The sequence below is a fragment of the Boleophthalmus pectinirostris genome, unplaced genomic scaffold, assembly GCF_026225935.1.
Source record: "Boleophthalmus pectinirostris isolate CB_2022bp ecotype Guang Dong unplaced genomic scaffold, ASM2622593v1 HiC_scaffold_4, whole genome shotgun sequence".
Classification (NCBI taxonomy): domain Eukaryota; kingdom Metazoa; phylum Chordata; class Actinopteri; order Gobiiformes; family Gobiidae; genus Boleophthalmus; species Boleophthalmus pectinirostris.
The window spans coordinates 22,723,444-22,737,611 of record NW_026571353.1 but is presented as its reverse complement, the minus strand read 5'-3'; the positions used below and the strand labels follow the sequence as shown (position 1 = coordinate 22,737,611).

Here is a 14,168-nt window from a genome sequence, read left to right as displayed (position 1 = left end):
ATTGTATTTTGGTATCCATCATCCATCATTTCAGCTTTCTGTTGTTTGTAACATTTTGAGGATTTCTATATTGTATTATATTAGTGTGTCTCTGATCTCACACCTTTTCCAATTCAAAAGATATAATATTAAATTTTTAATTGTTGTAACAATCATCATTTTTTCGTAATTCAGAAACCCATGGATAGGGAGTGGTTTTGATGGTGAAGTCACCCAGTTTAGGAGCTCCACTGGTTGGGCCTTTTTTTTTTTTTTTTTTTTCTCATTTAGTGGAGAAATCCCCTTATCTGCCCCTCTCAGTGTGTGGAGAGAGTGCTTATCATCACACGCCAGCAGAGTGAAGCTGGTCCCTCAGGAATGATCCCCAGACAAAGACAACCCGAGGGACAGACAGCCCTGACTGGCCACCATCAATTACCCACAACACATCTTTACGGCCCTGTCTCCGGCCTCTGCCTCTGAACAGCCTGTGGACCAACAATAAGATTTTGTGACTAGTTTGTTTTTAGCAGAGGAGAACAAAAGCACTTGCTGGATGGTCCTAGTGATGGCTGCATAAGGTAATGGAGCAGTGATTGCCCCTGACAACACATTACCACAGGAGTGAATAGGATGTGAGCAACATGGTGGGAATTAACAGTGTGGTTATAGCATTAGCCTTTATATATGGACTACAGCTGTTGAAGTCACACCCTTGTGCTCTTTATTGAGAGGCAAACAGATACTATCATGTAGCCATAAAGTTAGTGCCTATATTTGGGTTGACTGGATCTGTATTATTAACATTATTTACAGAACAGGAGAATGCAATTCTTCAGTGTCCTCAAAAATATTTGGTACCACTTTATAATAACTACACCTAAATTAGTCTACATCTTAATCATTAGCATGAGCAAAGACTTCATTTATAAAGAAAAAATAGTTTATGAAGTAAATTTATTAAGTGGTTAGGAGTAAAGAGTTGTGGTTTTAATTTGTTTTAATAAACAATTTGTTCTTAATTTGTTTCTGCTTTTTTAGGCTATTAAGAGTTAAGTTATTATAAAGTGTTATCAAATATTATTATTAATTAAATGTGCGCTCTATAGTTGCAAATTAGTCATTGCAAATGTTGTGTCACTTTCACCTGGGTGGTTTCCACTGAGACATTATGCAGTTGGCCTTAGTGAAATGTGTGCCCTAGTGCTCAGATAGAGAGCTGCAGCACCCGGTCTGCAGGTGCTAAGTATGTATCCAGCCCCATGAATGACCGATTCAGAGACAGCCCCCAGTGGGCCTGTTCTCCAGGCTGGGGGCTAATCCCAGGCCCTAATCGGATTATGTAAATCCTACTCAACACAGAGACTTCTATGGAAGGTTGCGTCTTTGAAACAACACTTGAAGGGTGTAAAAAGAACAGTAACAATTGGTTAAACTCAGTGTGTTTTTTATTCTGAGGTTTAAAGTGGGAGGGGGAGATGGAGTAAGATGGGATGCAGCTCTCCCCATGTCCTCTGTAAAATATGTGTGGCCCCTAGACCGGCTCAACAAGATTACCATAGTCATAACAAAACCTATATTGTTCAACTGTCAATCTGGATATAGTATTTTTACATTTTGTGACCCAATCAGGCTAAATTCAACAGTAGAGTAGTCGTAAATATCCAGCTTTTTTCCACAGGCGATAGAGGGCTGTTAAAGCCTAATGTCAGGAAACAGAAAGAACAAGTGTCCACAACAGTGAGAAGGATCAGTCACAAAAACGTCTCAGTTTGCCTTCAGTCAGATGTATTTTTCACCTTTGCGCTAACCTTCAAGGATTTAACAAGCGCCAAATCATATAATAAGGAGCATGTAGATTTAGAAAGCTAAACTAAGTCCATTTGTACATAATTCATGGGTGATATTGACAAAAAAAAAAAAAAAAGTATATATATATACATACATTTCTATATATATATATATATATATATATATATATATATATATATATATATATATATATATATATATATATATATATATATATATATATATATATATATATAATAGAAATGTATATTTATTATTAGCATTATTTTGATTTGATTTGTTTTCATTTGATTGAGCTCCACCAAAAATGAATAGACTTAAATAACATAACAAAGAGCAGAATTGGTTATTAACAGTCTTTTTCATTAGAGACAATATTTAGTATTATAATTTTGCATATTCAAAACAATAACTGCAATATTATAGAGCTTGTGATTAATCAGAATAATTGTGAATAGTCGAGTATTAAATAATTGTAATGGTATTTTGATCATTTGATCAAAAACTAACAATTAGCATTTTTAAATCAATGATAGTATAAAGTAAAAGTATTAAAAGAGTTTGTAAGAATGATTGCTGACTGACAATATTATCTTTTGGAACATCGATAACCTGCCCCTAAAAAAAAAAAAAAAAAAAAAAAAACGTGGTCAGTTCAGTGGGCAATTGAACTATCCTATCCTATAGGTGTCATGGGAGGCTGTTTTTTTTCTTTTTTTTTTCAGTTAGCACAAACAATGGCAGAGAATGGAAGCTTTCTGACAGCGCACACACGTCACACAATAGGGGCTCTCCTCCTATAAAATGTGAGATGTGAGCATGCAGCAGTCAGCCCTATGCTTCTCTATATCCTGTCCCTCTCTCTCTCTCTTCTGTGCTGCACCCGCCTGCACCGCACTGACGATGAGAGCACACAACTGAGAGCACAAAACACAGGTCTACAGCTGCAGTGGACAACGAGTACCTATAGCAACTGACACTTAAAGGACCTACAGGTGAGAGAATTGTTTGATATTATATTCATTTTTTGCATAAGGTCTGACAGTGAGTTTTAAGGGGACTAAATATGGGCTAGACTAGAACTGAACCAGGAGTAAAACAGAATCAAATCAAGTCTAAATCAAGACTGCATGGGGCACATACCAGGATCAAACCAGTGTGAATATACCCTAAATCATTACATTACAAAAAATGAATTTTTTTAAACATGTAATGTTACAATTTTCCATTTAGATAGTTGTAAAATGTATCTTTATCGTGTCTTTAAATCTTAATTGTTTGGATCAACATAAAATAATACTTACCAAGAGTTTATTTAGTTTATTTAAAAAGGCACATTTATACTTCTTTGCAATTGTTCAAACTTGTTCCTAATGTTTATTAATAAATCAGAACAATAATCATATGAATGTATAGTTTATATTTTTATTAGTAGTATGCACTTCTAACAGACTATTCTTTACCACAGAATGACTAGAAAAGTATTCACCAACACACGAGAGCGGTGGCGCCAACACAACGTCAACACTGCCTTCGCTGAGCTCCGAAAGCTGATTCCCACCCATCCTCCGGAGAAGAAGCTGAGCAAGAATGAGATCCTACGTCTGGCTATGCGTTACATTAACTTCCTGGTGCAAGTCCTGGAGAAGCAGAGCCCAGCATCCAGCCCCTCATCCACGGCTCTGCTCACCCTGCTCAGAGACAACATGGAGCAGCTACATTCCCCCCCTCAGCCCTGGACTCTCATCAGTGACACCGAGCTCCCCTCTCCAGGCTCCTCCTGTGACAGCTCTGAAGCCTGGTAGACATGAAATGGGTCTCCTTACTCCTTACTGTGGAATTGTTACTGAAGTGCTTTGTCGTTCTGGTTGATGAAAACACAAGATCATCCGTGCTGTTTATGGACACTTTGTAAAGTTAAAATGTCATGCAGTGTATTTATTTCTCTTTTGCATGAGTGTGGATGTACATACACAATTCCCTTCAACTCTCTATTTTAGTATTCCTTGTAGTTAGTCTGCTTGGAACTAATTTAGTTTGGAGAAAGTGTTTTGCCGATGAGGAAAATGGAGGGGATTAAGGCGTTCTCATTTCAGGAAATAGATTCACTGAGGCATTTGAATAGATAATGGCTCATCCAACTGACTGCAATTTTCGCTAAAGAGCCAAGGGCACTTTAAAATTCTGACATGCATTTGTTGTATTTGTTTTACACAACAACATTAAATATGGCCACATCACCTAAATAACACAAGTTTTTTTTTGTTTTTTCCCCTCATTAATCCCAGTAAAGAAATTACTTTGGACACCTTTAAATGTCACGAAACTGTGAATTTAGTCTTGAATGTGTTGCTGCATGTCATGCTGCCAAAGACTTTAAACTGATTGTAAAAGTGTGGGAAAAAACTGTAATACCTCTTGTTTAGTTTATTTATATTTGTTTGTAAATACAGTTTCTTATTTATTTTAACTATTTATTTAATAAATCATTTGTAAATAAACCCTTTGCTCATCTTCCTTTGACTTCACTCTCTCAAAGACACAAGTGAAAAGCACATTTGACACGTTTGTGTGTGCTCAATAGGCCAAAGGACATTTGTCCCAAGTGGTGACCACATGGACACTGACCCCTGCGCTCTGTCCTAAGACCCAGAGATGAACACTAAAAGTTTCATCTTAACTTGTGACCTCAGGGTTGAAGGTCCCGTGGAGTCAAATACTGACCATTTGCAGGGGGCTTCACCTCTGCTGGTAGACAGAGTATTATCTAAACAGACCACTGACTATTGATTTTTTTAGCCTTTTCCTTTTTTCACCTGACAAATATGAAGATTAGAAATGAATGGAAATGGTCATTGATTTCTACTGAGGCCAGACAGTTACAGCCCACAAAGGGGATTGTATCCCTTTAAATGTTCTTCTTTTTCAACAAAAAGACAACAACTAACTGAGCTGAAGAGTAAACACAGAGCCTGCTGGGGAGACTTTCACTGGAGCAGTTAAACAGGCTAATGGTCCAGAGCAGCTGGACACACTGTCTACAGGTCTGTGGGAACAGACAGGAGACTCTTTTTAAGCATATTTTTTTAACAAATTGTACAATAGGTCTTTAGCATGTTATTACAATGCAATATTGAAGAGCAATTTGATAATACAGGATAAATTAAAACATTACATTAGTAGTAAAAAGGATTATTCTCTTGCTTGATTGAACTTTACACCAAAATGAAAAAGGACATGTGACAACTCTCAACTACAGACTCTAGTTACATAGTCACCAAGCTTTATTGTGACATCAACTTTTTTGCAGGATTATAAAACTCTGCATTGAAAATAATAACAAGCTTGTATCCTTCTCTTTCGCTTAACCAAGTATATTTGCCTGATTGACTATTCTCTCCCGAGTGTGTGGGTAATCGTCTATTGAGAGCACATTTCCTTATCAACGTCTAGCACACTGTCTGAATCCGTTATCACAATGGAGCAGATCAGTGCAGGCAGCCCCTCTCTCTCCGGGCTGAGGCGCTCATGAAAAAGAATTTCTGGAGTTGGGTGCCAAGCGATAGGCCCTGAGCTCTTTATCCCCTTAAAACCAATTCACAGTCTGCATGTTTAAATATCTCAGCTCAACCCCTGCCCCTCCCACTCAACCCCCTCCTCTCCCCACTCTCTCACGAGCCATACCCTCCGACTGTGGAGAGTGGTGGGTGGGATGCAGGTGCGGAGTGGTCCAGCGAAGGAGGCGTCTATTGTTGGGCTGGACAGGACCTCTCTCTTCTGGAGCACCCTTGGATGGGGGAGTCCACTGACAGTCATGCACACTAATCTGATTATGTAAATATCTACTTCAAAAAGCAATACGCTGTAACCCTTACCCTATGGTGGAAAGAACGAATGAAGGAAAGAGAACTAAAAAACTAAACTGCACTGTAATGAGAAAAGGGTGGATGCTTGAATGTCCAGGAAAGTTAAATCCCAAAATCCTGTAACAAAATTGAGAAATTGAGTTCATCACAATTAATATTCAGACCTTGTTTACAGGGAGTCTCACATCTTTAGCGGAGGTCTAGGGCAACACAAAACTTCCACAGCATGAATGGCCACCAAGTCCCTCAACAGGGCATTGAAATCAATATTCAAATGTGTATTGTTTTTCCAGGCACTTCTGAAATCAACCTCAAAAGGAATCTACAATGTTAATGAGGGTGCCAACCTTCAGTAGTAAGATTTAAACGCCCTCACAAGCTGTGGTGACATTTCCTAAAGACAACACCCTCCTTACCACAGCCCCCCCCCCCCCCCCCCAGCCCCTGTCACTGAAATCACCTGCCTCATTTTAATTAGCAAGGTTTCTGTCAACGAGTTTATTGCTTGCAAAGTGCTTTGTCTGGCTTGAAAATAGTTAACAGTATGTTAGCTAAGGACTAATATTTGGGGCATTTTAAATTTTTCTATAGTCTTTTTTGTATCTTAAACATATAACATTCAGTGATATCCCTGTTCCATACTATATATGGACATTTGAGTGTATGCAAAGATCAAAGGTTGGAAGTATTATTGTAGTTGCAGACAGGTCAAAAAATGTTTCCTTTATAGGCCTATAGATTACTACACATGATCACAATCTCAAATCCCTCATTCAAGGCAAAACAGTTCACATCTTCTATTCAGATGTGAGTGATCTACATAGTAGCATAAACCTCTTGAATTTTTTTTCCATTGCTACACTTTGCCTGCTTTGAGGTATTTGAAAAATAGTAAAATCAAAATGTATCACAAATGAGCATGAAAACAAATTTGATATTTACCCTCACCTTTCCTCTATAGTCATTGAGGACCATTGTTATCTACTGTGGCACAGGGAATCTCTAAGGCAGAGTCCTGATGTAACTGGTTAATTATTAGTTTCCTTCAAGTTTGCACATACAGAGTGCAACGATGTTTTACTCACAAACAGTCGCCATGAAACTGTACCTGTGTATCGTGCTGCTGTCTGTTCTGCCGTGGACCATCAGTGGAGGAAAAATACTGGTGTGGTACACCGAAGGAAGCCACTGGATCAACATGAAGCCAGTGCTGGAAGAGCTGGTCCACCGCGGGCACCAGGTAACAGTCCTGACCCCGAGCGCGTCCCTGTATATGAACACAAGTGAGCAGGCACTTTTCGACTATGAGCTCTTTTCTGTTGAAGTTTCATTGAAAGAAATCGAGGAATTCATGGAGGAGTTTCTACAGTTCTCCATGTATGAGATGGACCACAAGAATTACTTGCAGATTTACATGAGATTTATTGAACTCATGGAAACTGACATGAAATATTCATTGGCATTTTTGGACGGAGTAGTGAAATCAGACGAGTTAATGAACAAATTGAAAGCAGGCAAATACGATCTCCTGTTTTCTGATCCCATCTACCCGGGAAGTGACTTGGTTGCAGATATTTTGGATATACCGCTGGTCTTCTCTCTTCGGTTTTCTTTAGCAAATAATTGGGAAAGGCACTGTGGTCAGGTTCCTGCTCCACCCTCTTTTGTCCCAGGAGCCATGAGTAAACTGACAGACAAGATGTCCTTTTCAGAGCGAGTGTGGAACTTTCTCTACTATGCATTGAATGATGTTGTTATAGATTTGGTCATTTGGTCAAAGTTGGATAAATATTATACAGACATCAAAGGTGAGAAAAAGACAGTGTAAACAAGTTACTGGTCACTTAATGTGCTAAAAATGTGTTTGTGTGTTGTTGTTGTTTTTTTTAACAGGGAAACCAACTAGTGCTTGTGAGCTCATGAGCAAAGCTGAAATCTGGCTCATGAGAACTTACTGGGATTTTAATTTTCCACATCCTTTTCTTCCCAACTTCAAATATGTGGGTGGGATTCACTGCAGACCTGCTAAACCCTTACCCAAGGTAAAATTAATTAACAGTATAAATTCATCAAGACACCTTTAACTAGAAAGTAATACTGGCACCACTGATAAAATGTATAGGCTATAGTAAAGCTTGTGTTCTGTCTTCTGCCCCTAAACCTGGTGGCCATATCAGAAACCGTTATCTTGGTGGGATCAGATGGATGACACTTGACTTAAGCCTTTTGTTTTTAAATTATGAAAAAACAACATTCCTAGTTGTTTGTAATGTGGTTTGGGTCCTGCTCCAGTCCTAGTTTAAACAACAAGACCATGCACACGTGCATTTTTGACTTGACTGTGACGTTTGACTAACCAAAGCAAAATTATTGGGCAAATTATTATATAATCATTGTATATATTATATTATATTGTATATGACCACTATATATAACTGTATATATCCATATGTGTATGGATTTATGACACAATAATACTATCCAGTTAATATTCACATCATGTTGGGAATATTTGTACCAAATTTCATAATCCTCTCACATAGTATGTGTGTGCTTGGTCAAGCACGTCCATATTACATTGGTTTGAGGCATTTAGGGTTTTAATAAAAAACAGGCCTAAATCAAGTGATATTAACCTCATATACATTTAGAGAAGGATATTTTACCATTAATATAGATACAAGTACATTTTTTTCAGTGGCGCTGGTATGTCAATCTAAAATAACTTGCAATTGAGTAGTAAGATCCTCTATCACAGGATCTAGAAGAGTTTGTGGAGAGTTCCGGAGATGCTGGTATTGTTGTCTTTACGCTTGGATCCATGATCAATAACATCACTGCAGAAAAAGCAACCATGATAGCTTCAGGCCTGGCTCAGATACCACAGAAGGTAAGATAAAAATGTGTCATTAAGGGGAAAAAACATACAATAAATAAGCTGTGAGATACAAAGTCATAAGCTTTAGCAAAATGAAAATAAATGACTGAATAAAATGGTCAACCTTTTCAGGTGGTTTGGAGATACAGTGGGGAGACACCTGAAACTCTGGGTGCCAATACAAGAATTTACAACTGGATTCCACAAAATGACCTACTTGGTAATTTATTGTTACTCATTTAAAATTGCAATCTGTTGTTTAAAAAGATGCATTATGTAACTAGTCTATATGGAGATGTTATTGCATTGCCCAGAATGTTATGCACTATGGCATTATAGCCGTCCATCTCCATGGAGACACAAGTAGGTGACAAACCATACCCCACGAGCGTTACATAGAGTAGCTTTAAAACACCAAATGAGCATTCATTTCAGGAATAGGCTCATCTCAAAACCTCATGAGAATATGTGCTCACTTCAAACAGGTCATTCCAAGACTAAAGCATTCATCACTCACGGGGGCACAAATGGGATCTACGAGGCCATCTACCACGGTGTACCTATGGTGGGTCTCCCAATGTTTGCTGACCAACCAGAAAACATGCTCCATATGACAGAAAAGGGAGCTGCAATTTCTTTGGAGTTCAATTTCATAAAGCCAGAGGATCTACGAAATGCCATCAACACTGTAATCAATGACAAATCGTAAGTTGCTGTGTGACTCTTTACCATCATCAAGAAAAACCCCACTTTAATTTTATGACAAATCTTTACTTCCCATCTAGTTATAAAGCAAACGCCATGCGCCTTTCAGCTATCCACCATGACAGACCATTAAATCCTCGAGATGAAGCTGTATTCTGGATTGAGTTTACGATGAGAAACAAAGGGGCCAAACATCTGAGAGTGGAAGCCCACAACCTTACCTGGTACCAGTACCATTGTCTAGATGTGGCCGCTTTTCTTCTGTCTGTGATACTGCTCCTCCTTTATCTTTTACTCAAGACTTGTAAGTTTTGTTTGTGGAAATGCTGCAGCAGAAAGGACAGAAAAACAAAAGCAGAATAATTTATGTACTCTCTATATTTTTTATCATCTTACATTCTTAACCCTTTTTTTGGAGGAGCAGCATTAAAACGTGTGTAACTACACTGTAAACCTCAGAATTCTAGAGGGCCAGGTGGTCTGACTTTTAAGCACACCTGTCACTGATTGTAGGTGATGTGTCAGCTGCTGATTGGCTCACATAAAGGACTTGGAAAAACACCAGATTGAATTGTCTGACTTTACTTATACACCATAGTATCCCAGTCCACCCAAGACCCACTGAACATTATATAATATAATGAAAACAAATTAATATAAGTTTATTATATTTTTTTTCAGTTTTCCATCTTCTTTGGCCTTCCCGATCATAAGTTCCATACAGGCAACCGCGTCTTGTGCAGTGTCATGGCCACACACTGAAACAAAGTACAGGAGTGTAAGAGATTACCCAAAACATGTACAATATTCATTTGACCCATTACTCTCTTGGATGATCTTCTTGAGATATTCAGCTGTGAGGCTGTGTAGTGAGAGTATGCGAGATGAACCAAGATGATGGGAAAGAACACAGATGTGTCTACCACTGTCCCATGTATCAACAAATAAACATTGATCTATTATAGATACAAAGGAACATGCCATTTTAGCTCAACATAGTTCAGTCACATGTGTCTTAACTATGTAAATATGCTTAAAACATATAAATGTGTAAATAAAAAAACATTGCTTTTCAGGTGTCAATATTCTGTCCGCAAAGTGAGGAGGAAAAAAGATGTGTAGTATCCCAATATCTTAAATCAGGGTTGTCAAACTAAAATTCACAGAGGACCAAAATTAAAAACTGGGACTAAGTCGTGGGCCAAACTAAATATTTATTGAAAAATTTCAACATCATCTGCATATTTTCTCTTGTTAAGCCGTTTCTTATTAAAATAAATGCTGAATAATAGTTTTGCTTAAACACTGAATCCAGAACAAGCATAATATAAAATAATAACAAAATTAAAAACTAAAAAAATTTGCTATAATCTATCTATAGCCAGTGGGCCAGCTCTAACACATATTTGATATGATCTCGCCAGCCAAATATAAATATACCATGGGCCAAATTTGGCCCCCGGGCCTGAGTTTGACAAGCCAGTGTTAAATTGTAAATTATTTTGAGGGTCTTATTTGCACAACATGTTGAATATTGAACTTTAGTATGTAAAAAAGTGGTAGACTTCAGTGTTAGTTCATGCAAGTGTTCACCAAGTGGTCAGTCAGAAGTGCAAAATTTAGCTCTTGTTTTTCAGCAGTGAAGTCTTTGCCGTGTAAAAATACAGAGGCTACAAAAATTTTGCTGCATTGAGTTTGGTGCAGTTGATACAAACTTGTTTATCCTTAGGGAATTACAAACATGCAGCTGGCAAATGAAAAAAGACAGGAAAACAGAAAGCTTCAGGCCACAAAACAAAACAGTAAACCGAATATACAACACCTTGAACACTTTGCCGGTAGGTAATCCGTTATTCCCTGACAGCAACTGTAGCGTGTCTCCATGCCACTAGGCACTGGGAAGAATAAAGTGGGGAAATGTAAATGTAAGTGGTGCTTATCCAGTTATGGAATTTATTCTTCTATAGCATTATCAGTTTCCCTGGTCAACTCATCTCACAGAAGCTGTGTGCTACACATTTCTCATTTTATCTCAGCCAATTTGTCTCCAGGCTGTCCTTAGCTCCCATTTAAACCTTGTGTGGAAGCATAGTCAGGCTTAGATAGCCAATACTAACATGCAGTGTTGAGTATTCAAGTCACCCGGTCCTGAACTGATGGTAAACGATAAACTTCTCCTGCTTCTCTCTGCAACTCTAGAATTCGTTATAACACATATTTCCCCTAACATCCAGTATACAGTATCAATACAGTTGCTCATGCTCACCTTTATTTTCAACCCCCTTTCCATAGTGATAAGTGCACTCCTCCTTTGAAGTGTGTTACCCTGTTCAACTCACAGAGTATGTAGCACCACAATGGCAGCACAGTTTCTGAAGGGCTATAATAAACTAAAAAGGTTAACAGCTGTTCAAAGACATGATTAGTGTAAATACTGAATAGTCAATTTTATATTTGTCAGTTCTGCCAATACAATCCCATAGGCCAATTTTTAAAGCATTAATCCCCCACAGAACATAGATTAAAAAAAAAACCCAAAAAACAAAGACAGAGAGACAGAGAGAGAGAAAACAGAAGAAGACCAACCACTTTATTCAGTGTACTATAGTGGAGGGAATAGGGATAGTGTGCCCTCTAGAGGTAGCTTATGAGCATTAACATTTTCAACAGTTACAGTAGGACTTACACAGAGGTGGGGGGTCTTGACAAAAAAAAATGCGTTGATACATCTTTTTACTATCTCGACAGATATCAGACAATTTAGCAACCCATTGGAAAATATGCTAAAATGTCTGTGTGTAAATTTCTTAGCTGATGGTCAAGTACTGCACAAGACAAAAACAGAAACAAATGCAGAAACACCCCTGTTTGAAACTGCTGCAAGTTTTTTTTTTTCTTAATCTGCCCTTTTTCCAGCCTATATAGTTTTTATGATAGATAATATGCTCAAAAGTATTACTGATTTTTATTTTACCAACACTTGGATATGAACAATTTAACAAGACGACTAAATGTTTGCTACTTACCATCCGAGATGGAAATTCCAGACTTTTATGGATGCTGGAGCGGAAAATTTCTTTTAACCAACATTTCCTCAGTCAGAATATAGTCCTTTAAATACAACATTACCACCCCTGCCAGAACAAACCACAAAAAGTATTATAAATCTATAATAAGAATAATGAAACACTTTAATAAATTGTTTTCATCTGTAATTAGTCACAAGAGTTATTAAATCAACCTTTTATGGCTCAAATTTTGCCAAAAATAAATCAATCAATAAATAAATAAATAAATCACCAAAACTTTCTCAGTATTGCAAAGAAAATGTACAGATGATAAATGCTGACTCCAAAAAATGATTGTTCCATCTGTCATATATTTAACAGTAAGTCCATACAGTAATTATTGTGACAGGCCTAGTGAAACAATATGCTCTTTCCAATATGACCTGTCAGAGCAGCAAGGCACATTCTAAACTGGCTCAGATAAAACTATCATTGGTCTTTAGCCAAGTTGCAGAACCCCCTTTGCAAACTATGCCAGAATATATTCATGCTTTTGATACGTGAAACTGAAATTAGTTATGAGAAACCAGGGGCCTCATTTATAAAGCTTGCTTACGCAAAAATCCTTGCGTGCGCGCTTCCTACGCCAACCGCGGTATTTATAAAACTCGCCTAAGGTGTGGCTCTTTGCTTAACTCTACGCCAACTCGGGACCTCCTGTAAGTTCTACGCAAAGTCTGGAGACACGGGGAAAAAGCGACACTCGTGGAGAGAAGCAGAAGTGAACAGAGTTTGAGGAAGTGTTTGATCAGAAAATCCACGTATATAGAAGAATTACCTTCTGATTTGCGCATTTAAGTGGTTGGTTCGCCAAAATACGGAGAAGGGCTGTTTATTCCACTCATTATTCTCCACAATATTATACATTTGACACTCGTGCACGAGCGCGGCCACGTTCCCGGACTCGGTGTAGCGCAGAGTCTCCCACAGTCCACACCGCGACCATAGACTTCTATAGAACACAGTCTGTGACCAACACAGAGGACGAAATAATGACCCAACCTGAGAGAAAAACTCTTCCCTTGGACGCAGCAGGAGCCAGGCTTTGATTTAATGAACGCAACTTTAACACTTTTACTTTAGTCTTTACGCACCGAGCGCCAGAGTGACCCGAGTCTGCGGACAACACGAAGCCTACTGCCCGAACCTGACCCCAACCAAAATCTTCCCTACATTTATGTGTAATGGAGAACTCTTGCAAATGAGAGCTGCTCTCTGACTGTATGAAGAACAGAATAATGCCCGTGACCGTCCCGACCCAGACCCACACTCACAGGTTCAGCAGTTTGGATGTTTCGTGTGGACTTTAGTTGGCAGAATAACATGTGTATCTGATGTGTTTCATGCTAAATCTGTGTCCTCGTATCCTCGTGTCCCTCCCGCGCTCCTTTCCCTCTCCAGGGGAGGGCATCTGAATCTCTCGCACGCGCTCATAATTTGACCATTCAGATCAGCGCGTGCACGTATCTACGTGTATATGCATAAATACAGGGCCAGTCCTCACACTTCATAGATAGACTTAAAAATATAGCGATAAAACTCTTGAAACAGCAAAAAACACATGGGCTTTACTGCAAAGATGTGCTGCCTAAATATTATAAAAAATGATTAAATGAAAAAATGAGTCATTGTTGTCACTTTTAGTTTTGTATTTATTTATTAAACAAGGTTTAATAAAGTCTTTAATAAAGTGTTTGTCGTGATCACGTGGTGCTGCGTGGAGCGTCCTCCTCCCTCTGTCCCGCGTGTCTCGGTCAAACCCACTGATTATTGGCTCATGTTTAGGGAAATCTCATTCACGAGTCACTTTACATGCTCCTTTTATGGTGAGGTGGAGGTGTGGAGAGGGCGTGACGTGAC

The 14,168-nt window shown here is 38.4% G+C and overlaps 2 protein-coding genes across 2 annotated transcripts; both read left to right on the top strand.

Moving 5' to 3' along the window:
* The first annotated feature begins 3,260 nt into the window (after nt 1-3,260).
* Nucleotides 3,261-3,596, top strand: tal2 (T-cell acute lymphocytic leukemia 2). Its single transcript, XM_020921082.2, has one exon. It carries the CDS (start codon nt 3,261-3,263, stop codon nt 3,594-3,596), a length of 336 nt encoding a protein of 111 aa, XP_020776741.1.
* A 3,116-nt stretch (nt 3,597-6,712) lies between these two features.
* Nucleotides 6,713-9,897, top strand: LOC110156832 (UDP-glucuronosyltransferase 2A1-like). Its single transcript, XM_020921072.2, has 6 exons — nt 6,713-7,465; nt 7,551-7,699; nt 8,416-8,547; nt 8,668-8,755; nt 9,021-9,240; nt 9,321-9,897. Exons 1-6 carry the CDS (start codon nt 6,730-6,732, stop codon nt 9,601-9,603), a joined length of 1,608 nt encoding a protein of 535 aa, XP_020776731.1. The 5' UTR covers nt 6,713-6,729; the 3' UTR covers nt 9,604-9,897.
* The last annotated feature ends 4,271 nt before the right edge of the window (nt 9,898-14,168 follow it).